The 25,043-nt window shown below is 41.6% G+C and overlaps 1 protein-coding gene across 7 annotated transcripts in view; it reads right to left on the bottom strand.

Annotated features, from left to right (window-relative positions):
* NCOA6 (nuclear receptor coactivator 6) overlaps positions 1 to 25,043 on the bottom strand; it is a 102,106-nt gene that overhangs the window by 13,459 nt on the left and 63,604 nt on the right. For all 7 annotated transcript variants that reach the window (XR_014795402.1, XM_084888543.1, XM_084888542.1 and 4 more), the window contains 5 exons: positions 22,140 to 23,256; positions 16,774 to 16,895; positions 10,526 to 13,507; positions 7,387 to 7,455; positions 4,160 to 4,196 (listed from right to left, as the gene is read on the bottom strand). Coding sequence is in view for 6 of the 7 variants with exons in the window: in XM_084888543.1 (XP_084744669.1) it covers positions 4,160 to 4,196; positions 7,387 to 7,455; positions 10,526 to 13,507; positions 16,774 to 16,895; positions 22,140 to 23,256 (4,327 nt within the window). In the remaining variant the exon portion in view is untranslated. The remainder of the gene's footprint in view (positions 1 to 4,159; positions 4,197 to 7,386; positions 7,456 to 10,525; positions 13,508 to 16,773; positions 16,896 to 22,139; positions 23,257 to 25,043) is intronic.

A 25,043-nucleotide genomic window follows, 5' to 3' on the forward strand; every position in this document is an offset into this window, starting at 1 on the left:
AATGTTGGTAGACATTTTTTTATTGTCATTTTGGGGTGGGAGGGAGATGAATGCTATTAACATCTTTAAGTGGCACCTACCAGGATGCTACTAAACATCCTATAATGCATGAGACAGGCCCCCACTCCCAATAATTATCTGATCTAAACTGTCAGTAATGCTGAGGCTGAAAAACCCTAGTGTAATCCTCTGGCACAGCAATTCCATTCCTGGATTCCTAAGGAAACAAATGCTTTTACAGAGCTCTAATTCCACACCAGATTGTCAAAGCATTTTATTCATATTAATGAAAACAGAGGACATAAACACTTAACTATTGATCAGTTAATTAAATCATGGTACATTATATGCAATCATGAAAATTATGTTGTAAAGGCTAATGATAAAAACTGTTCATGAGACTTCTGATCAAGATGATGGTGTAGGTAAATGTGGTACTGGAATCCTCCCAGAAGCACATAAAAAATACAATCAAATTACAGAACAACCATCATTCAGAACCACCTTAAATCTTGATGAATTTAAGTCCTACAACTAAGAATTTAAAGAAGCCACATTGAGTCCTATTCAGTTGGCTCAGTGGCTAGAGCATCAGCCTGTGGAGTGATGGGTCCTGGGTCTGATTCTGGTCAAGGGAACATGTCTGGGTGGCGGGTTCAATCCCCAGTTGGGGGCATGCAGGAGGAAGCTGATCAATAATTCTCTCTCATTATTCATGCTTCTATCTTTCTCTCCCTCTCTGAAACAAAAATAAAGAATAAAAAATAAAGAAGCCACATCAAGACTGAACTGATAGGCAGGCACCACATCTGAGACATCATCAATCTGATTTATACTGTCCCACCCCTCCTTCCTCCCTGGTGATTCCCTGAGGTTCTGCCCCCCACAACCTGGCCCATCCAAGCAGTTCCCAGTGCTTTTAAAAATATATATATATAATAAAAAAAGGATAGCCGAAACCGGTTTAGCTCAGTGGATAGAGCGTCAGCCTATGGACTGAAAGGTCCCAGGTTCGATTCCGGTCAAGGACATGTACCTTGGTTGCAGGCACATCCCCAGTAGGGAGTGTGCAAGTGGCAGCTGATTGATGATTCTCTCTCATCGACGTTTCTAACTCTCTATCCCTCTCTCTTCCTCTCTGGAAAAAATCAATAAAATATATTTAAAAAAATAAAAAGGATAAAATCTATCTATATAAAACCCTAATATGCAAATAGACCAAACAGTTAAACGATTGAACATCTATTCACTATGACGTGCGCTGACCACCAGGGGACATGTGCAGAACATGGCTGGCATCTGCAGCAGGTGGCAGAGCATGGAACATGGCAGGTGTTGGCTGTGGCAGGATGGTGGAGCAGGTGAGTACGGGTGTTAGACTAAGGTGGGGCGCCAATCACTGTCATTGGGGTGAGCCTTTGGGGGTTACCAAAAATTCTATGCTCCTGAGCACTGTGGTCCTGCTTGGCACTTGCACCTGTTGCTGGCACCAGCCCCATTCACATCTACTGCTGGAGCCTGAGCCACTGCTTGCACCCACTGCCAGTGCCCAGTACTGGCTCCGATTGCCCCTCAGGGTTTCTCCACCTCCCCCTGCTCCTGAGGGGCGATCATGGCAGCAGCTGCTGCTCACATCCACTGATGGCACTGGTCCTGCTTGCACCTCCTGCTGGTGCCAGCCCCAATCACTCCACGCTGTCAGTGAGTGTGAGCTGGGCAGTGCCAGAGTGGGATTAGAGCTGCTGGCAGACAGGGGACAAGGGTCCGTGGCAGGAGGGGCTGGGCAGGGGCACAAGACCTGCCCCTGTGCCCAGTGCAGCCTTGTGGCCCAAAGTTCCTTTCAAGATGCAATGGGCCCCTAGTATGAATAATAAAATGGCAATAAATGAGATGGGAAGGAGGTTGGAGGGATGGTAAAAAAGGTGAAGGGATTTAGAATACTAATTGGTAGTTACAGAATAGTCATGGGGACATAGAGTATGAAAGAAAATATATATGCATATATGCATAGCCCTTGGACACAATGTGGTGAAAGCTGGGGCAGGGGACAGGCAGAAAGGGGCAAGTGGGAGAAAATGGAGGCCATCTATAATAGTGTCAACAATAAAAACACAACTGTTCATGATATCATAGTGAGGAAAAATGCTACCAACATTATGTATAGTATAATCCCATTTTCATAATATTAATAAATATTGAATGGATATGTGTGAGATATACGTGTGTGTGTGTGTGTGTGTGTGTGTGTGTACAATGAATAGCATTTATATAGGATATCCCAAAAATGTATACACACTTTGAATAATTATAAAGGCTGGGTTTATTTGTGTTTTTGTTGTTGTTGTTAATCCTCACCCAAGGATATTTTTCCATTGATTTTTAGGGAGAGTGGAGAGAGAGGGACAGAGAGAAACATCAATGTGAGAGAAGCACACTGATTAGTTGCCTGCTGCACGAGCCTCGACCAGGGCCAGGGCCTGAGGAGCCTGCAACCAAGGTACATGCCCTTGACCAGAATTTGAACCCAGGACCCTTTGTCCACAGGCCAATGCTCTATCCACTGGGCCAAACTAGCTAGGACTATAAAAGCAGTGTTTATTAAAAATACATATAGTTTTTATTAAAACTGAGCTATCAGCTGTTAAAATGTATATACATTTTTGGGAGACACCTGTATATAAACACTATACACAATAAATATTATTGAGTCACAGGAATACTGGTTTACTGGTAATTTACTGATCTGTTCACTCTTGTCAGCTGACCCTTTGCTAGTGGCACTATGGCTGGGAATTTAGCCATAGTGTTCATTATCTTAGTTTTAATGTAATGATTGCCCCAGAAGCCAAGGTAAGTCAAGGAGAGGCGAGGCTGAAGCTGGGTGGAGTAACAGGTCAGAGAGATTTACACATCCTTTTAGAAGCGGTGAGGATGGCTTTCTGGCGGGGAGCCCAGAAAACGGTCAAAGCCTCTGAGGAAGAAAGATTTCTAATGGAGGTGCCTCTTTCTCTGTCAAAACGATAGCCACAGCAATACTGCCCTGGTGTTTATGTGATCAAAGTTCAGATAGCTCTAGAAACAAATACCCAAAGGGTATTTTTTTGGTCTGATTATCTTCTTTCTCTAGCCACATAATTGGTGTAGGCTTGAGAAAAGTAAATAAATTCAATTATCAGCCCAATATAAAAACAAAAAGCCTAGACAGGCACAGTAGAAATAGCAATGATTTTGGAGCCAGAATAACAGGGGTTAAGTCTTATTATGCATTTGTTGGACATGATTTGTAATTCTAAGCTTCAGATTATTGATCTATACATCTCATTCACAATACGTTAGTGCAATGTGAGGGCTCAGAGTCATGATGCCTGGGTTTGAATCTCAGCTTCACATTTACTAAAATCTGTTACCTTGGGTAAATTAGCTAACCTCTATGATCTATACATTCCTTATCTGTAAAAGAGAATTTACTTTCCCAATAGATACTGTGAAAATCATGAGGTAATACATCTAGGAAGCTTATAGTCCAGTGCATGGCATAGAATAACGTTCAAACAAATACTGGCTATTATTACCACTGCACAGGGTCAATATGAGGATTAAATGACAGAATGATTGTGAATGTGTTTTACAAACTAAGTTGATGTACAAATATGAGAAATTGTTTAAAATGTTATCTAGTGCATTCCTACACTGAAAAGAAATGGCTTTGTGAAAATGACAATACTCTTCTCCATGGGGCTAATGAGGTGGAAGCCACAGTTGTATTTCACTTTGTCGGTTTATGTGAGACAGCATAGATAAAGCATGAGTTTTGGGGTCAGACCACGCCGGGCTTTCTCTTCTGACTTGAGGATTAAACAGCTATACTTCAGAAGGTGTTGCAAGGACTATTATTAATGACTACCATAGCAACAGCTCCTATATACTGGACATTTACTATTTACTCCTATGCTGAGTGCTGAACGTATCTCATTTAGTTTTCAAAACAATCAAGAAAGATATTTAGCCACCAAGTTTTATTTTAAAAAATGTCACCTCTGAAAGGTTAAGACTCATGACAGCTCCCTACGTTAGAAGGGGTTTCAAGGTAAGAAAGCAGATACCCTGCAAAAAGGTTTATGCCAGATTGATGCTAAGTTTGCAGAAATGATCATCTTACCTTTGTCCAGAGACTACGGCAGCATTTGCCTCGAGTTCTGTAAAAAATACAAAGGACAGAAATGAAATGTGGAAGTGTATGGTGTATATGTCCACAGGGAGAAGCGAGGTGTCCTCAAGATTTTAAAAAAATATATATTTTATTAATTTTTTACAGAGAGGAAGAGAGAGGGATAGAGAGTTAGAAACATCGATGAGAGAGAATCATCGATCAGCTGCCTCTTGCACACCTCCTACTGGGGATGTGCCTGCAACCAAGGTACATGCCCTTGATGGGAATCCAACCTGGGACCTTTCAGTCTGCAGGCCAACGCTCTATCCACTGAGCCAAACCGGTTTCGGCTTTTTAAAATATATATATTTTTTATTTTTTACAGAGAGGAAGAGAGAGGGACAGAGAGTTAGAAACATCAACCAGTTGCCTCTTGCACACCCCCCATGTGCCCGCAACCAAGGTACATGCCCTTGACCAGAGTCGAACCCAGGACCTTTCAGTCCGCAGGCTGATGCTCTATCCACTGAGCCACACCGGTTTTGGCCACAAGATTCTGAATGTCTTATTTAGGCTAAGATGTCTCTGTGCCCAGCAGTATCCCCACCCTATATGGTATAGAGACAGAGCTGGCACAGATACAATTCGGTTGTCTGGGGCATAAGACACATACTTGGTTTATTTTTATTTTTACTCCACACTGTGAAATAATCCTGTTTGGATCAATAGAACTAAATTCACACTGCCTAGTTAATATTCCACCCAGGTATAACTAGGTTAGTAAAATAAGCCTCTTTCTCTCATGTAGATGAGATTTGTTTTCATTCTTAAAATATTCCCACTCTTTTGACACTTTTTAAATAATGACAGTAACCTTCCAATATGTCTTATACATCTATTAAGAATGCATTCTCCTTATGGGATTTTAGAGGGCAGAAGCTTTGCTTTTGAGATATTGTCTACAGACCCCATTATGTTCCTGTTCTTCAACCTCTCAGCAATGCCCTCCAAGAAAGAAAAGTCTCAGTAATTTGTCTATCAACCTTTTGCTTAAATAAGCATCCTATGGGTTTACCAGGCATTCCTTTCTCAGCTCCAGCAGCAAAATATCTTTTTCCTACATTATATGCCTTTAGGTAGTTCATCTTTTCTAAAAGACTTCCCGGATGCATCAGATAACAATGATCTCTCCTGACTCTAGTCTCCTACAGTCCTGTCCCTACTTTTAGAGAATTCAGCACCTCACACTCAGCGTACTTGTCTAACATACCTTATTGCTTAATTGATAATCTCCTTAGAGGCAATGAAGCCTAGAGTGCCTAGGTTAAAATCATGACTTTATTGCTTAATAGTCATGTGACCCGAAATAGATTACTTGACCTTTCTGTGCTCAATGCCTCATCTGAAACCACTTTACCCATTTCAAAGATTAAATGAAATATCACATATAGAAATTTTAGTACAGCACCTGGTGCTTAGTAATAACTCAGTGTTAGCTATTATTATTTTAAAGTAATTTATTTACAACATTTTAAATTTGTCTTTATTGTTGAAAGTATTACAGATGTTCTTCTACTCCCAATGACCCCCTCCACCCCACTCCTACCCCCTAGTGTTAGTTATTATTATTGTTGCTATTATGCTCATGTTGATGCAGCTTCATATGAGGGGGCTGGATTATTCTTATTTGCTCCTAAGCTCCCCATATCTGACCCATATAACATGAAAACCCTTCCCTAAGAAACAGATGCCAACTCATGAGTCTCTGCAGCCTTACTGGCTCTGCTGGAGCAAAGAAACTTAGGTAATGTGCACAAAAATGAAAATGTCTTTGTCAAAAGAGGGTGATTACAAAAAAATCTTGATCAGCTTGCTCTTTTGGAACAAAATTCAATACTATCACAGTTAATTCATGTAAACCGGGATCAAAACGGGTTTGGTGAAGGCAATTAGTGGCTTTGGGGGTATTTTAAGGAGATTCATCTAAGTCAAACTCTGAAAAGGAACAGGATTCTTGGGCCAGTTATTCTGAGGAGGACATATGATATGGTAAAGCCCATTTCCTGGAGTAAAAACTTGGGATAGGAAACAGAATTTCCTTCCCTTTTTTAGTTGCTTCTTTTCTCACCAAAAAATGAGGTTTACCATCGTAACCCTTTGTCTAAATAACCTGTTCCATTCCCACAAATGTCAGGTATCATGTGGCCAGATGGTAGCTAAGGAAGAGTCTGGGTGGCTGAAATGTTTTTGTTCATTCGTTTGTTCAGAGGCCTGATTTTACCAAGAGTGTGCAGTAGAAAGTTATCACACAGGACGGAGCACCCTGAAGCAGGTTTAAAACATTCAATCAAAAGTGATACCTCACTTTCACTGGCTTACAAACAAAATTAAACACGACTGTGTTTCTTGCTTATAAATGTTATCCAGTGTATCAATTGTGCTGTAAATGAGATTGTAACCTACTTGTGGAAAGCAATCATACATCTTTTTTTTTTTTTTTTTTCTGGTACCCCTAGAATGACCTACAGTGACAATGACGTGGGCAAGACCAAACTGCAACATATCTATGTTATTTATCTGTTTGGCTGTCTGATCTATGAAGGCAGTGCTGTTATTGCCATCAAGATCCTCATGCCTTCAGAGCTGACCCAGCATCCCACAACAATTATTTGTCAGATTACCATCAACTTCACCTTCCAAAAACACCATCCTTAGTGCTATTTATAGTAACTTGGTCATGAGAAGAAACTTAATGCCATCCAGAGATGACTGAAATGACTCTGTTTTCCTGAAGGAATTGCTACCTCACTGTAGCAGAGGTTCTCACAACAAGCCTCCACTCCCATCATGATAATGCAGTTACTATCTTAGTGCAGTATCGCTTGTCACCCCAGTCAGTACCATATTCTAGCCAGTCAGCTGCCAGCTGTGAATGCCAGGGTATGGAACAGGGTGAACTCTGCCATGGAAACGCCCATGGCTAGGCGAAGACAGACAATGGGCACGGAGATGCTCTTCCTGAGTTCCCTGGCTGACACCAGGCATGTGTGAGAGAGTAAGCTGGTTGGGGGAAAAATAACCTCAAATAGTACTTCACAAGCTCTGCCACTAACCAAAGACCGCTCTGAAGCAAACCGATTAAGATAGTTTCAGCCACTTCCTGGCACATTCAGGACAGCAACAGTTCCTTCACTTGTAACCCATTCCACTCTGAGTTTTTCCAAAGTGCACCTTACCTGGTCTGGCAACAGACCCCTGCAGTGCTGTGGCTGGAGTTTCCTTTGGGACTAAATTCTGTGAAGGGGCTAAGGCAAGAAAAAAACAAATACATAAGTCTTTTATTTTCTAAACAAAACAGAAAGCATTGATTGAATCAAGGTCTAAGTAACTGCTGAAATATATATACTCTTAGAACGTAGTGCTTGAAGTTGATTTTGAAAGTATATTTCAAAACTTACTTAAAAAATTTACTACTACAATACTGAGTAATAAAGACTAACCCTAGGGATATTTGTTTTTTCTTTTTGTGTGTACAAAGATCAAGGAAGGAGGTGGCTATGAGAATAGCACTCATAATTTTTGCTTCTTGGGGTTAAGTTCTGTCCTGTCTTCAAAAAACCCAAAAGTATACTTTAGTAGGCAAACCAAACCACTTTCAGAGGAACAATGAATTACACCATTCATCTTACCATTTAAAAAATTGTCTCATCCCTCTAAAGACTACAATCCTTGAGGTTTGAAATGAACCATATAATTTATTTTGTACTTTTCTACAGCACCTGGCAAGAGCAATGAATAGAAAATAGGTACTCAATTCATACTTAAAAAATTAATTTGATATGTTATTTACTTATCTGGCAAGGCACTGTGCCAAGCACACTGAGAGACCAAATTACATCCTTTCTGCCCATAAGGAACTCAATCAGGTATTAAAGATAAGATATACATATGTGGGACACTGGAATGCACTGTGGTGTTATATGCAGATCATATAAAGTGCTATGGGAGTCAATTCTAAACTGAGAAATCAGAAGGGATACTAAAGGAAGAAACATAAGAATTAGGTTTTTGAAGGACAGAGAGAACGTAGGCCCTTGAAGAGAAATGGAATAGAATATACACAATAAACTCTAGGATGGAAAGTTCTTGGACCATACAGTAAATATTAAAGGCACAGATATGCCACAGCCACTCAAGGGTATGTCCTCCCACCCTAATACTTGAGTCTAACACCCTATATTCACTGCATTAAGTTTTACCCGCCTATGGAAATTATGAATTTTTAGATTTCTCTCTCCACTAGGTAAAAAGTCAATAATGCATTTGCATTGAGTTTTTATATGCTTATCTGATAAAGCTTAAAATGATAACTTAACTTCTACTTTTAACTCCAGTATTGCTTTCTCACATTTTCAAGATGAAAGCACAGCAGCCCCTTAAAAAAAAAAAAAGAAACAATCTTAACTAAAATTAAGAATTTTTCCAGCCGAAACCGGTTTGGCTCAGTGGGTAAGAGCGTCGGCCTGCAGACTGAAAGGTCCCAGGTTCGATTCCGGTCAAGGGCATGTACCATGGTTGCGGGCCCATCCCCAGTAGGGGGTGTGCAAGAGGCGGCTGATCAATGATTCTCTCTCATTGATGTTTCTAACTCTATCCATCTCTCTTCCTCTCTGTAAAAAATCAATAAAATATATATTTTTTTAAAAGAATTTTTCCAATTGCTGGTTCATCTTCCCAAGGCTCACATATTTCCCTAGGATTATATATGATCCAGATAAAAATATTTTCTAATAACTTCATCATTATTTTCTTGGTACCAGAGGGAAAAGTTCCCTGAAATGAAGTAGAATAAAAACATTTAATAGCAGAGACTATATTTAAGTAATATGAGGTTGCTTTTTAATCCTTAGGGCTCACCTACCTCCGTGGAACTAAAACTAGAACTAGAACCAGAACCCGACGGCGCTCAGCCCTGTGAAGTCTGTATTTTCTGCAAGGGCAGTGAGCTCCTGAAAGACCGTTTCCCTCTCTGTATCCTGAGCATTGGAGTGAAAAGGCACAGGGTGGGAATTAGCCTTTCCAGAGACCTGTGAGGCAGTGTGCTGGCCCCTTTGTGCTAGGCTCATTGAGTCTTTGTATAAATTCTGTGAGGCAAGAATTATAATCTCCATTTTACAGGTGAAGCAAATGGGCTTATAAGAAGTTAAGGAATTTATCCAACTCTGATTGGTAACCAGTAGAGCTAGAATTAACTCTGATCTTACCCTGAAGCTTGTGTTCTTTCTGCCCCTTCTCCTGGGTACTTACCACGCAGGGGTAGGCACTTGAAGCATTTTGGCTGCATAAACAAGACAGGCACTATTAACTGTCCTAGGATATATCAAAGGTCCTTCCTAGCTTCTATACTACTTAAGATTCTTAGAAGGAAGAGAGAGAGAGAGAATGTGTGTGTGTGTGTGTGTGTGTGTGTGTGTGATGAGTGTGAAGGGAAGAGGGGGAAGTATTAGAAAACTATGCTTCCATTGTTAGGCCACTTTAAGAGAGGAAATGATCTGGACTAGATACACATAAGCAGAATAGAATAATTTACAAAGAAACTAATAACACTTTTATTACCATTTACTAAATTATTACTATATTCTAGTTTTGTGCTAAGCATGTTATATGCATCATCTCATTGAATGCTTACAGCTATTATTGTCCCCACATAACAAAGAAGAAAATTGAAGTTTGGAGTGGTCAAGAAACTTGCCTAAAAGCCACTTATCTGGTAAATGCTGGTGCTGTGATTACCAACCCAAACCTGTCTCTTAAGCACTTTATTTTGCCCATGTCTATTATCATGAAACCTGAGCAGCAGTCTGGATGGAATAGTCTCTGGGACAGAGTAGAGTGAGGAAGGGGATAGGAGAACCCTGTTCTGAAACTGTTGAGAGCATTTTTACCATGGTAAGGAGAACCTGCAGAAGCTGCTGTTTACATTTCAGGGTCAATGTCAAACTGGAGGCTAACAATATACACTTCAAACAAATACTGAACTACTCTGAGCTTCAATCTACTTATCCATAGAATGGGGTCAGGGCTACCTAACATAGTTTGGTATGAAGATGATGTGACATATGTAGAAAAGTTTCCCTGTAAAATGGAAAACTACAATATATAAATGAAAGGCATATCATTATTTCAGGACCACGTTAATCAATGAAAGCTTAACATGGGATTTTCAAAATATATTTCCCCAATGTACTTCCAATAAATGAAACACCACTATTGCCATTTAGCCTATTCTTCCTCCAAGTAGAAAAGGAATCATGCTTTCTTGTGGGATAGGTCATAAAAAATGGACAGGAGATGATGCCAGGCCCGAGTACATACCTATGCTGGGAAGCAGCTCTGGATGGGATCCCACCTTCTCCTCCACTAGGCCACCTGCAAGTGGCTCAGATGCTATGCCAACATGATTGTTTTTTGTAGCTGGCGCCGCAGAGATGAGCTCAGAGGGTACAAGAGTGGTTACAATTGAGCGTGCACTGGTGGGAAGGGTACTGCCAGGTAAGCTGGGTCCTGCTGAGGTGGAGCCCGAGCCCATGGGGCTAGAGGTCACTTTTAGCATAGTGGATGCTGGGGGCGTTGGGGTTTTACTGTCCAGTTCTGTGGGTAACTGTTCTGTTCCCACAAGCCCTGGAGCTGTGGTCTCAACCCCGTGGCCTTCAGTCTCTCCATCTGCACCGTATTGCTCTTCCCCTTTATCGAGAGAGCCTGTAACTTTCTTACACGCCTTGGTTAGCAAAATCTGGCCGATTTTGTCCACTTTTCCTTTGCCCTTACTAGATGAAACTGGGCTTCGCCGGTTGACAGAGGAGCCTGGACTATTGGTCAAAAGGGGAGAAACCATTGTAGTTGACTGTGAAGAGGGCAGAGTGCTTTGATCTGCTGAGGTGTTCACTTGAGAACTAGCCTCATCTGCATTCAATTCTTTCACTTGCTGGACGGGGGGATGAGGTGGGACAAATGGGGAGGTTGTACAAGGCGGGGAAGGAAGCTGAACAGGGGTGGCTCGTGAGTTAAGGACCAAGGGTCGACCTGTATGTATGCTCGGAGCAGGACTACCGGAGGGAGCATTAGGCGGTACAGGAGCAGAAGAAAATTTTATGTTCTGAGGTATGTGTAAAGGGCCAACAACTGCAACGGAGGGAGGTATCAAGCCAGAGTTAGTTGTCAGTGGGGCTGCAGGAATTGTGCTTGGCTGTGATCCTTTCATCACCTGAATTATTGAGGATGAATTGATAAAGACAGGTGTAATGAATTGAGGCCGGGCATTAGACTGAGCAGCTGACTGTCCCTCAGAAACCATAACCTTGCTACCCACATTGGGCATTGTGACGACTGTTGACATTAGTGCAGATTGCAGGTGAGTTGGCAGAGCTGCTGATGTGTTAGCTGAAGTTGTAATGGGATTGGAAGTTACAAAAACAGTTATCTGATTTGGGGGCAAAGGAGTGGAAATGGAGGAAGAGCTGACAGGTCTTGAGATTACTGGAGGGATGCTTGGTGCAACATTAGAACTGACCTCACTCAATTCTGTATGAACAAGGGTTGAACACGGCTCATTACTATGAGGTAAATTTAGGGAATTTGAGGGTTCTTTAGAAGACGGATCCTGCAGTGTGGGAATGACAGATGCTTTTTTCAGATCCTCACCAGAAACTACTGGAGGTGTTACTTCTACATCTGTAAGCCCAGGGGGTTTAATGGTCACATTAGGAGCTCCAGAGTTGTCAAGAAGTTGACTTAATGATGTTGGTGCTTCCCTCATAGCAGGTGACACCAAAGTTTTGTTCTCTTCGACGCTGGGAAGTTTGTTAGGATCCAAAGGTTGCCCATCTTTTTTGGATTGATCTTCAGGGACAACCATTTTAACTTCTTGGGCAGGTACCATTTTTAGCTCAACATTTACCTGCTCCTTCCTACCCTGGGAATTCTGGCAATCGCTGTCCTGAGGCATATTCAAGCTCTCCTTGTTATCCTCCAGAGTGCCCCCCACGGCAGCCACAGGCACGGTAGAATTCTGAGGATTCAGCCCACTGTTGTTAGGAAAGCTCCCAGGTACAGGGGGATTAGTCAAAGGAGTGGGACTGACCAATACATTTCTTGGCAACTCCACGTTCTGTAACAGGGCTGCATTTGTCTGAGAGGCCAGAGTGAGTTTAGGGGCTTTTGAATTTTGTCTCCCAGGACTTGGAGTGGTTTTCCTACTGGACCCAGGACTAGACCTGCGACTGTTGCTTGGGCTTGCCCGTTTTGTTGCTCCAGAATTAGACTGCTTTCCAGAATTCACCACCACAGAATCTAATTTGTGAGTCTGTGGGGCAGCAAAGTTGGAAGGATTATTCATGGTAAGATTTGAAGGTGCTTGCCCGATGGCCTTCAAAGTTGTTGGATTTAGGCCCTGTTGATCAAAGCCCCTGTTTAAATTTGGCCTAGGAGGTAAAGGAATATTAATCTGTGGGGGAAACAGTCCTGCTATGGAGGCATTGAGTCTTTCTGGCGATAGACTGATTTCTGAAGGTTCTGTGCTGGGAGGGCGGTTGTTGGGTGTCTGAGGATAATAAGGCCTGGGGCTGGCTCTGTTTGGTGTTTTAGGCCTAGATGTTTGTGTTGGAGCAGCCACATTTGGAAAGTGGTGGCCATGAGAGCTAGGCAGGGAATTTATAGGGGGTTGCTGGGGAGTTGCACCTTGAGTTGCTGGAAGGGGTGATGGTCCAGGTTTGGGCACTGTCATCATTAACTGATTCTGGGAAACCACTAAATGTGAAGGCATGTTATTTGGGCCTCCGGAGACAGATGGTATTTCACTGCTATTTGCTTCAGGAAGTGAGGACATATCTCCCAGTGGTGAGCTGGAAGGATTCTGTGGGTTTTCCTGATACACTATTTTCCTTGAATTGCTTCCCAAAGGAGTATTCACAGGCATTGGCATTCTTTGTTTATCAGGTGATGGTGGCACTTGCAAACTGACCATGACAGGCATACTGCCACTCTGTTGCATGGGCATTCTCTGAGAATCTGGGTTCAGGGGCCCCCTTGGGGGATGGACATTTTGGGAGACTGGAAGCCTAACTGATTTGGGGTCCTGCTGCATCATGAGCATCATCATCATTTGTTGTTGCTGCTGCTGTTGCTGTTGCTGCTGCTGAGACTGTGGCTGACTGGGAGGTGGTGGTTGCTGCTGCTGTGGTGGTGGCAGTTGTGGCTGTGGCTGCTGCTGTGGTGGCTGTGGTGGGGGTGCCACATGCTGCATGAGCTGAGGAGGCATCTGCTGAAGTGGCCTCTGTTCAACTGGTTGAGAAGAATAACCTAAAACAAGCCCCCAAAATCAGGGAAGTTAGATTTTTAGCAAGAAAAGCTTTGCTACCTTCAGAGTATTGTCAAACAATACTCATTTAGGCAACTGTGCACAAATAGCTCAGGCATGCCCACTCCCAGGGGGGCAGGGGCAGCCCCCCCATTATTTGACATAAGCAAAGGGCACACTGCTTAAGGAAGCAAAAAGCAAAGCATCAACTTGAGCTCCTCAGTCTTTAGTGTCTCAATGAGGCATTACTACTAAGACTCTGATAGACAGACACTGCAAGTGGCTGATTTTATACATTTAGATGAAACGAGAAACATTTAGATGAAACGAGAAAAACTCCATCAACAGCAAGAAGCTGACCACTCAGCACTGGGGTCTCATGCAGGCATAAATATTTCACTATATTTGTGAATGAAGTAAAGCAATTGGGATTCACTCAGTTTAATTAATTTTCTGTTCAGATTAATTTTTTTAAGACTTGGTTTTGTTGAAAACGTCAGCATCGAAGATAGCCTTTTTTTCTGTTTTATGGAATGCTTCATGAATTTGCGTGTCCTCCTTGCGCAGGGGCCATGCTAATCTTCTCTGTTTGTTCCAATTTTATATGTGCTGCCGAAGCAAGCACCAAGATAGCCTTTCAAGTCTTTCAACAGAAGTAAAATATAACATTCTAGGATTCAATTACTTAAGAGGAATTTAAATTTATTTTAATCCATTGGCCGCACACACCATGCTGCATCTCTTAGGTTCAATCCTTTGGGGGAACCCAACTGAATTAAACTACCCTTCCAACATAAGTCAGTTCAATAAATTGTTGGGGCTAAAAGAAATTGATATACACATTAAAAATAAAATGAGGGCACTAAATTTTTTATGTATACTAATTTTATTTTTTATGAATCTATAATTGGAGAATAAGTAAGCCAGAAGCATAGTCCTCAGGAATAAAAAATAATTTCATACCGGCCAGCGTGGCTCAGTGGTTGAGCATATGAACCAAGAGGTCACAGTTCGATTTCTAGTTAGGGCACATGCCCGGATTATGAGCTTCATCCTCAATGTGGGGCATGCAAGAGGCAGCTAATCAATGATTCTCTCTCATCATTGATGTTTCTATCTCTCTCTTTCCTCTCCCTTTCTCTCTGAAATCAATAATAATAATTTCAAGAAAACTCTGAGGGACAATGCCCTATAGATTTGCAGAAGGCAACATCTCAAATGATTCTTTTGTGAAGATTTTATTTGGCATTTAAAACCTAAACCTTACATCATCAACCGAAAGGATGAAAATATTAACCAAGAATAAAGGTGGTTCAGTGGGAAAAAGTGGGCATATAGTTGGTATACAATTTCACAAATTAGATTTATTCCATTGTTGCATGAAAAATACATTTGGAAAGTTTTAAGAAGGTTCAGGAGTTAGAATGGTTGGCTCTGGCATTGGAAGAAATGCTTGCTCAAGATTTTAGATAGCTACCAAATGCTGCTGATCCACAGGGTCAGACCCTGTGCTCAAAAGTGAATCAATGTCTTCTGGCCAAAGATTTCCACGGCACCAATGAGTACAATGTGCAGAATCCAGTTGTGAAGATTTTTAAAAAATCCTTTTTTGTTTTAGGCTCAAGTAACATCTTTACATTTATAAAATCAGTAACATGGCATTTCCATAGGTTTAACTCACGTTCACATGTTATGAAAATTGTAATTATTATAGAAGCCCCTTGATGTCAGGGCTATGACACAAATGCCTTGTATTGTTAAAATCAGGCCACCAGACAGTATATTAATACCAAAGAATGTAGCATAGACAATACTGCAGCCTCTCAAAGGTTAAGAGCAAAGGGGATGACTGCTATAAAGTTCTAGAAGCTGGAGGCAGCAGTTCAAAGGACACTAATGGTAAGACAGATGGAGGTTGCTGTAACATAATGGCGAAGAGGAAAAGCCAGGACACACACAGTGCATATAATATAATTAAGAACCAAATTTATTAATCAAGGAATGCAAACTCATATGCCTTTAGGGCTCAGGCTGGTTGTGAAGAGAAGTGGCCTGATATAAGACAGAAGGAGTTCTGTGGACAGGGTCAAAACACTGAGCAAATGCTCTTGTCTAAAGGAATTTAAATTTAGGCTTTTTGTTTGGTTTAAGACACTGCATGACACCACAAACACATTATAGGCCAAATTCAGCCTGTAGGCTCCCAGTTTACAAACTGTAGACAGGAAGCAATAATCGCAGGTGTGAGGACCTCTGGGATTCATATAATAAGACTTCAGATGTGTCTGAGGGAATTTTGAACACCTTCTAGACATGCCAAAGACTGGTAACCGCCAAGCCTCAACTGTGCTGCTGCAACTCACTGACAGGAAGTGCCCAAAGAATTTGTAATAAATAACACAAAGTATTGACATCATGATGAACTTAATTTTTGAATTACTTTAAAAATACATAAATTAAGGATGGGTTAAAGTTTATCCCTAAAATGATACCACTCTCTCATATGCCAAAAAGAAGGTGAAATAATTTGTGAGAAAGTAAAAAACAAAGTCTTTTGTACACATAGAGGAGAGTGTCCTAAATGTGACAGGCTTGTGTGTTTTCAACTGTGTTACAGGGGAGTAAGGTTACAAATCACTGCTCAGGTATAGATATTATGGCAACTGGCCTTGGTTCTATAATTCCTAGGTTGGAATGAATGAATTTTGGAAACATTTTCCTTTTCAACATTTAGAGGGTAATATTATTTTATAACCAGAGAGGGGTACAACACAATATTGGTCCTATTTATTTTTAGACTAGGTGGTAGGTACACAAGTGTCCTTTTTATAACTCTTTATGTATTCTTTATGTTCAAAGATTCATAATAAAACTTCTATTTAAAAACTTATTTTAAACCCTGGTAGTTCTCTGCTCTGAAAAAGCTCCAATAGGAAAGGCTACAGGAAAAAAGCAGGCAAGCAGGAATAAAGTGAAAATATCTTTTCATTTAATCTTATTCCATTTTGATGCCAATTATATTGACAAGAGGCACTTGACATTTCAGTCTGATCTTATGAGGACTTAAACACTAATTTGAAAAGAATCTATATGCCTTCAGAAATTATATTTGAAATTTTTACTTATCAAAGCAAAATTTCCAAATACTAGACACATTAAACTGCTAGCATAGTTAGGAGACAAAATATTATATTATTGTTTCCCTGAAGAGAAGTCTTGTAATGCTGTATAAATGATGACAAGAATATAATCTTTAACATTATATCACCTGGTGGTCGGTTTGAAAATTCTGGCAGTTTAGGGCCTGAGCTGTCCAAGTTGATTCCTTGTTCTCCAGGCAATGGCTGCTGATCGGCCTCCTCTAGACCAGCTGGGCGAGTATCTGGGGTACTAAAAATAAATTGCACATTTGAGTAAACTGTATAGTTCATACACAAAACTGGCTTAAATCTCTCCCCCTCCCCCATTTCGGAAGAACTAAAATCTGTTTGCATGATAATGCCTACCATTATTTACATCTCCCTAGTCCAATAAAATATTTAATATTTGGCATAAAGATAATCTGGGCCCTGGCCAAAGTGGCTCAGTTGGTTGGGCATTGTCCCATGCACTGAAAGGTTGCTTGTTTGATTCCTGGTCAGGATGCATGCCGAGGTTGTAGACTTGAACCCCAGTAGGGGGTGTGCAGGAGGCAGCAGATCATTACATTGATGTTTCTCTCTCTCCCTCTCCCTTCCCCTCTCTAAAAATCAGTAAAAAAAAAAAAAAAAAAAAAAATCTGGCAATTTCATTAAATTTTTTAAAACTATTAGCATATCTTTTAGATGTTTTAAGACTGGATCATAGTTTGAGCTATCAACATTATAAGGTACTGTCCCTGAGAAACCACACTATCTGTGCTATATAAAATTCAACCGGAGAGTTCAGATTGTCTTTTTCATGGATATTACAGTGCTGGCTCCAACATTTAAAAAAACCTGTCAAGAAGTTGTAGGTTGCTGATGAAAATGGTATTCAGAAGAGACAGAGAATACCAGAACAAAGCAATTAATTTTGCTGCAGAATGAACATTTGCAGACATTCCTATTGGGTTTGGGATACTTTACCTGAGTGTAGATTAAAATTCTTAATGGGAAAGAAATGAAAAAAATGTTATTTACTAACATTCACATTCCCCAAGAACCAGTGCTCACATCCCTCATTCTGTTTGTAAGCTTACTCCTAATTGCACATTTCTCTCCTGCCTTTAGGTTCTCCTTGCCCTGTTCTTGGTCATCTACTTTCCGACAGGATTTTATCTCACTGTATTCTGTGTAGTAATTGAGCTTTACCTTTAATCCATTTACATTAAAAAGCCAAAGAACACATGCTTGCATCGATTAGTTCCTTATATGACTTCTCTCTCACTTCAAATTACAGGTAAGGATTTTATAGTATCCTTTACTTTCAAATAACTACACTGCTAAAAAAAATTTCAGATATCTAGTCCAGCCACCTTATGGTATGGATGAGAAAACAAAGGCCCAGAGAGGTATGAGACAGGCCCAGAGTTCTACAGTGAGCTAGTGGAAGAGTGGGGAGGAGGTGGTCTTCCCATAAAACCTACTGTCTCCCTTTCCTAGGAATGACACTGTATAAGGCCTCTTAACAATCTGTAGACCCATCAAGTAAGCAATCTCCCTCAGGGCTTTTGAAGATAGCAAAAATGCGTACCAATAATTTTTGCACAACCTTGCAATTTTGCTTCTAGACAACTGGGAGGAAGAAAGAGTACCACAAAAAAATATTATTCCCACAGGTTGATAGCAGTCAAGAATTTAACTTAGATCTATTGAAAAAATTATATAATTGAAAGGCTTACTGAGTCTGAATTTAGAAAATACAGGTTAATATACAATTATCCTAATAAAAGGGTAATATGCAAATTAACTGTCACTCCATCACAAAGATGGCAACACTCATAGCCACAAGATGGTGGTGAACCAGTCCTCTCAGCCCCACTGGAGTCCCCAGTTCCCGGGGAGTGGCCGCTGAGAGCAGGCAGCGTGAGCAGGCAGCTGAGCAGCCTGGTGGAATGCTTGCCTTGTTGCCGTGGCGACGAGGCAAGCATTCCACCTTGGCGCAGAGAGCCTCTGGGCGGTGGGCATGGAGCAGGGTGTGTGGGGGTGCTTGTGTCGTCACCCGGGCAATGAGGCAAGCTTTCCGTGCCCGGCTGCAGATGGGCCTCTGGGCTGTGGAGAGCCTCTGGGCCATGGAGAGCCTCTGGACAGCAGGCGCAGAGCGGCCAGGCCCCACAGAGAGCTGCTGGTTGCATGGATTCGTGCACAGGCCTACTAGTTGATTTATAATATTTAAGAAGCATCAAGTGGACATATTTTACTAGAGTATAACCAAAGAAATATTATGGGGAAGCTGGGAGAAAGATAGTTTTATTTTGAACATTTATACTTTACTAAAGCTCCCCTATTCTTTTCTACAGTTCTAGCAATTTACTTTAATTAGGCCGTTTCACATTCATTTATCACTATTTCCTGTTAATAAATGTCTCTGAATTCCAGTTTTGTAATTAATGGCAGAAAATTCAGTTTAATCAATATTCTTTCTGGAACTATTTTATTAAAACAAAAAACATGACTTAAATGAACACTTAGCTTCAGGAAATGAAATATAAATTAGTTGCCCTTACTGATCTTGAAAAAGAACTCCTTATCTTTCAGAAGTATATACTAAAATATTTAAAATGAATTTGATTTAGGCCTGGCTGGGTAGTTCAGTTGGTTATAGCATTGTCCCTATACACCAGGTAGCTTTGGGGGACCCACACACATAAGGGAAGAACTGCATTGTCTGGCACTAGGGCAGGAACTCTTCCTCCCAGGCAGGAGTCATTGTTCCTGTGCTGGGACCTCCCCTTTCACAGGGCTGAATGGCAGTCATATCTGAGTCTCCATCAGCCTGGCTCACACTTTATTCTGCCCTGGTGATTCCCTGAAACCCCACTCCATGCAATTTGCAGCCCCACCCGAGTTGTTTGCAGCAACTTTTCCATATGAATGGCCTGTCTCAGGCTTCAGACTTTGTAAAATCACTCAAACAAGCTGCAGCTGGTGTCAGCAGGCTCCAAACCAGTCAATAAAAGGCCTAAGACCTGGTACTAGTACCAGCCTGCCTTGCTTCACAGCTGGGTCTTGCCTGAGCACTTCCAAGCCTAATACAAATAGCAGCCATCTTCAGGTTGCTTTGTAGCTCTGTCCCTCCCTGGAGGCCCTAGAGCCAGTGCATCCACTGGATAGGTTCAGATCATACCAGATTACAACACTACAACCCACAAGTGACGTACTCACTCAGAGAGCACCAAAGCAAGTCCTGCTCCATAGGGGTTTCTCCTACCCAGCAGCTCTCCCACTGTAGTCGCAACTGGTCCTCACAGCTAATTGGCCTGGAGATCAATTCCTCCCAGTGATGCCAACAGGAATCAAGGCTCAACTTACAAGACTGTGCACACAGCCCATACAGGGGCACTTCAGTGCCCAGCTCAGGTGACTGAGGAGGCTGAGCCAATGGGCCCTACAGGACACCTACTACATAAGGCCACTCTACTAATTCCAGGAGACATAGCAGCTCTACTAGAAACAAACATATGGAAGCAGCCAAAATGCAGAGACAAAGAAATATTTCACAAATGAAAGAAATGGAAGCAAGCAAACTACTGGATACAGAGTTCAAAACCATGATTATAAGGTTACTCAGGGATTTTCATGAGAGCTTCAAGGGACTTAGTGAGAATTTTAAAGATCTTAGTGAGAATGTTAAAGATATGAAAAAGGACCAGTCAGAAATTAAGCATAATTTACAGGGATGCAACAGTAGAGGATTCTGAGAATCAAATCAATGATTTGGAATATGAAGAAACAAAAAGAAAAAACAAACAAAAAGAAATGAAGATGGTATATAAGGAGTCTTTGGGACAACTTCAAGCATACCAACATTTGCATTATGGGGGTAGAGAGAAAAGAGAGAGCAAGATATTGAAAACTTATGTGAAGAAATGATGACAGAAAACTTCTCCTACCTGGTGAAAGAAATAGACTTATAAGTCCATGAAGCACAGAGAGTACCAAACAAGAGGAACCCAAAAAGGCCCACACCAATACACATCATAATTAAAATGCCAAGGGTTAAAGGCAGAGAGAATCTTAAAAGCAGGAAGAGAAAGGCAGTTAGTTACCTACAAGAAAGCTCCCATACGACTGTCAGCTGACTTCTCAACAGAAACTTTGTAGACCAAAAGGGAGTGGCAAGAAATACTCACAGTGATGAATAGCAAGCATCTATACCCAAGATTACTCTACCCAGTAAAGCTATAATTCAGAATTGAAGGTCAGGAAAAGAGATTCTACAGACTAAAGTAGTTTACCATCACTAAATTAGTATTACATGAAATGTTGAAAGGTATTTTTTAAGAAGAGGAAGTAGAAAAAAGTATATAAAAATATGAACAATAAATATGTATCTATCAACAATTGTATCTAAAAATAAACAAGAAATCTAATGAACAAAACAAACTGGTGAATTAAATAAAATCAGAGGCATGGAAACATGGAACAGACTGATGAATCTCAGAGGGAAGGAGGCAGAGGGATGGGAAGAGATTAACTAAAGATCTTACCTATAGACACAGACAACCTTGGGGAATTGGGAACCAGGTGGAGGGGGGCAATGAGGGAAGAAGGGGGACATCTGTAATACACTCAACAATAAATATATATAATTAGCAGATCAAAAGCTTATGTACAGATTGTATCATCCTTAGAATAGAGCTAAATGGTGGACATATGAAGCTATCTAGAGTACAATTTTGTAGCCCAAATAAAAAGGGTTAAAATTGTGTTCTTTGATATAAAAAATGTAATGTCTTTGGCCCATTTAACAAAGTTTAAGCAAGTGATAATACCTCATTTGTCTTTGTTGGCTTGTTATACAACTTAAGAGGGAATATGCATGTAGAACAAATTTCTTAACCTCAACATTATTAACATTTGGACCAGGTAAGTCTTTATCATGGGGACTGCCCTGTACATTTTAGGATGTTTAATTGCATCCCTGGCCTCTACCCACTAGATGCCAGTAGCACTGAATTCCTCCCCTGCTCCCATTCCACATAGTAATGACCAAAGTATATCCACACACTGCCAATTGTCCTTAGCAAAATTCCCTGGTCGAGCACCGCTGGCATATTATAATGTAAATAATGCTTCCTAAAATTGTGTAACATGATTCCAATCAGTCAATTCCAAAATTATACTTTCTTCTCAAGTCCTCCTTTCTCTAATAAACTCTATCTTAAATATATTTAAGATCTGAAAGGTCCTTTTTATGACATACATTTATATTTAAAAGGTACATGTGGTTTTTATGTGGTGCATTTATGTGGACCACATTCTCTATTCTCTGTAATGTTATTTTGTTTTTAAAATACTTATTCAGTCAATAGGGGGCATAATTAACTCATATATCATTCTGTATACCTATGTGCAAAAAACACTCATTACAACTTTAACATGACATGAATATGTAAATACTTTAAAATAAATATATTTTGTTTAAAAAACACACAAACTTATCATAACCTACTTTAGATCTTGCTGACTATTTTTCTTCTTCCGAGGGGGTTTCTTCTTCTTCGGTTTATTTGCATTGGTATTGTTTTGTTTATTGTTTACCCCAAAATGGCCTGCAGAGATGTCACTCTGCAGTAAGTTGACCAACAACGGACTTGTTAGAGTGACGTCCTTATTGACCGGAAAGCCTGGGTTCTGACCACAGGACATCTGGTTTCCATTGGGCGCTCCGCTGTACGGCGCATTGAAAGGCATCCCGTGGCCTGAGAAGTGGTTTCCCGAGGCACCGTTTCCCTGCATGGCCTGCACATGCGGGGGGACCATGTTGGTTTGTTGCATGTTAACATCAGGCATCATTTGAGACAAGCTGACGTCATTATTTGCTGTAGTAGCAGGATCACCATGCTGCTGGGCCATGTGTGAGCTGGGCCCCGGTGGCCGTAAGACCTGGCCCTGAATTCCCATAACCTGAGAAGGACTGTTGTTCACAGGCCCTTGCTGGGGCAGCATCTGTCCTGACATCTGTCCCGTAAACTGCACCATGTTTCCTTGCATGTTTGGAGTTGGTCCCCTCATTATCTGTGCTGGTCCCGGCATGACATTGGATTGGTTCTGAGTGTTAAACTGTTGCTTATTCCCCTGCATCTGATTGGTCATGATCTGTTCTATCATTGGGTTCTGCTGGAGCAAAACTTGCCCCTGAGTCCCCAACATCTGGTTATGTGGCGCCATCATTTGTGGGCCCTGCTGGGGAAGCATCTGCTTGGGTGGGGTCATCCTTTGGGGCGAGGGCCCAAGATTTTGGCTCTGAGGGTTCACCATCATCTGGCCCTGCGGCATAAGCGGGGTCCTTGAAAGGATCATAGGGTTCTGAGGGTTCAAGCTTCCTTGTTGCTGGACCATCTGGCCCTGGGAGGGCACGATCTGCTGGTGCATGCTCATCAGCTGAGATGGTGGGCCCTGCTGGGGCTGGCCTTGTATGTTGCCCAGGTTCACTTGAGGAACCCCAGAACTACCAGTCTGCTGGTTGTTCATGTTGCCATGAATTCCCATGAGGCTGGGCTGCAGCATGTTTGGTGGCCCGTGGGACACCTGCATCTGGTTTTGAGGAGGACCAGCTCCTTGACCACCTGAAAAAAGAAAAAAAGAAGAAAAAAAAAGCAGTTTCAGAAATACTATTATCTTACTGGTATTAAGATACTCAAATGATCTCAATTAGAAAAACACTCATCACCCATATATCCATTGACCAACATAAACAAATGTGCTGTGCTTGACATACCTGCATTGGATTTTTTAAAGTATGGAGATTTGACTGTGGGATAATTATTACATTCTCAATAACCATACAATAGAGAAAAATCCATTTCATTACTCTTATTTGATATCTTAAAGATAACATTTCAAAGATCAACAAAGCTTAGTTTCTTTCAGATTAAATGAAGAGCAAGGCAACATCTCATTATTTAAAAATGACTTGGGAGAGATCCAAGATGGCTGCGCCCAGGTGAACACCTAGCCGCAGCCGCACACAACAATTTCAATAAAATACAACTAAAATATAAAACGGACATTGCCCAGAACTACAGGAAGGTTGACTGACTGGAAATTCTACAGCGAGAAGCAAGGAGAAAACCAGAAGGAAGCGCGGAGGAGCTGGAAAAGCCCAAGGTACGGAGGCGGCACGAGGAGAGGACGGAGCCAGAGAGGAGGGGGAGGCAGAGTGCCTGGCGGGCGTTCCCTAGCGGAAAGGAGATAAAACTCCGACTGTGCTGGGCCCCCGACTGCTCTGAACCCCAGTTCTAGCCCAGACCCCGGGGACCCAGGCTCATCCATAGGGAGCCGGGCTGTAAGGCGGGACTCCGGGGAAGCGGCGAAAGGAGGTCCCGGAGTCGCGCACACTGCGCGCAGAGAAGGGACGGTCGGCTGTGCCGTGGGATTGCCCTGGCCGGAAGGAGACTGGGGCTCCAGACTGCTCTGAACGCCACCTCCAACTCCACTTCCAACTGAACTGAACCCCAATACCAGGCTCATTGGGGGAGAGCACAGACTGTTTGGCAGCAGGCGAAAATCAAGGGCACCTTTCTCTCAGAGGCGCCAGCAGCGAGCACTGAAGGACCCGCATAGGGCGGGGCTGACGGAAGCCAAAGCTGCAGGCTCCACCCTGAAACCCTGTCCCATCTGTAACTGCGAAATGCGACAACAAAATAGATCACAAACGAAAGAAATGGAGGACAAAAAGCGTCTGGATATAGAGTTCAAATCTACGCTTATAAGGTTTTTCAAGAATTTCCTAGAAAAGATGGATAAGACCTATGAGGATATGAAAAGAGATCAACTAGAATTAATAAGGAGTCATCAAGAAATGATAAGGGATCAACAAGAAATAAAGAATACATTGTCTGAAATAAAACATATTTTACAGAGTCCTAAAAACAGAAGGGAAGATCGCAAGAATCAAGTCAAAGATTTGGAACATAAAGAGCCAGAAGACACTCCTCCACAGAAGCTAGAAGGCAAGAGAATCCAGAAAATTGAAAATAATGTAAGAAACCTCTTGGACAACTTCAAGCGAACCAACAGCAGAATTATGGGGGTCCCAGAAGATGAGAGAGAGCAAGATATCGAAAACATACTGAAAGAAATAGTGACAGAAAACTTCCCCCACCTGGTGAAAGAATTAGACTTACAAGTCCAGGAAGTGCACAGAACTCCAAACAAAAGGAATACAAAGAGGACCACACCAAGACACCTCATAATTAAAATTCCAAGAGCAAAAGACAAAGAGAGAATATTAAAAGAAGCAAGAGCAAAGAAGGTAGTTACCTATAAAGGAGCACCTATACGATTGTCAGCTGACTTCTCAACAGAAACCATGCAGGCCAGAAGGGAATGGCAAGAAATATTCAAGGTGATG

Source organism: Pipistrellus hanaki (genome assembly GCF_964339955.1).
Source record: "Pipistrellus hanaki genome assembly, chromosome: 6".
NCBI lineage: Eukaryota > Metazoa > Chordata > Mammalia > Chiroptera > Vespertilionidae > Pipistrellus > Pipistrellus hanaki.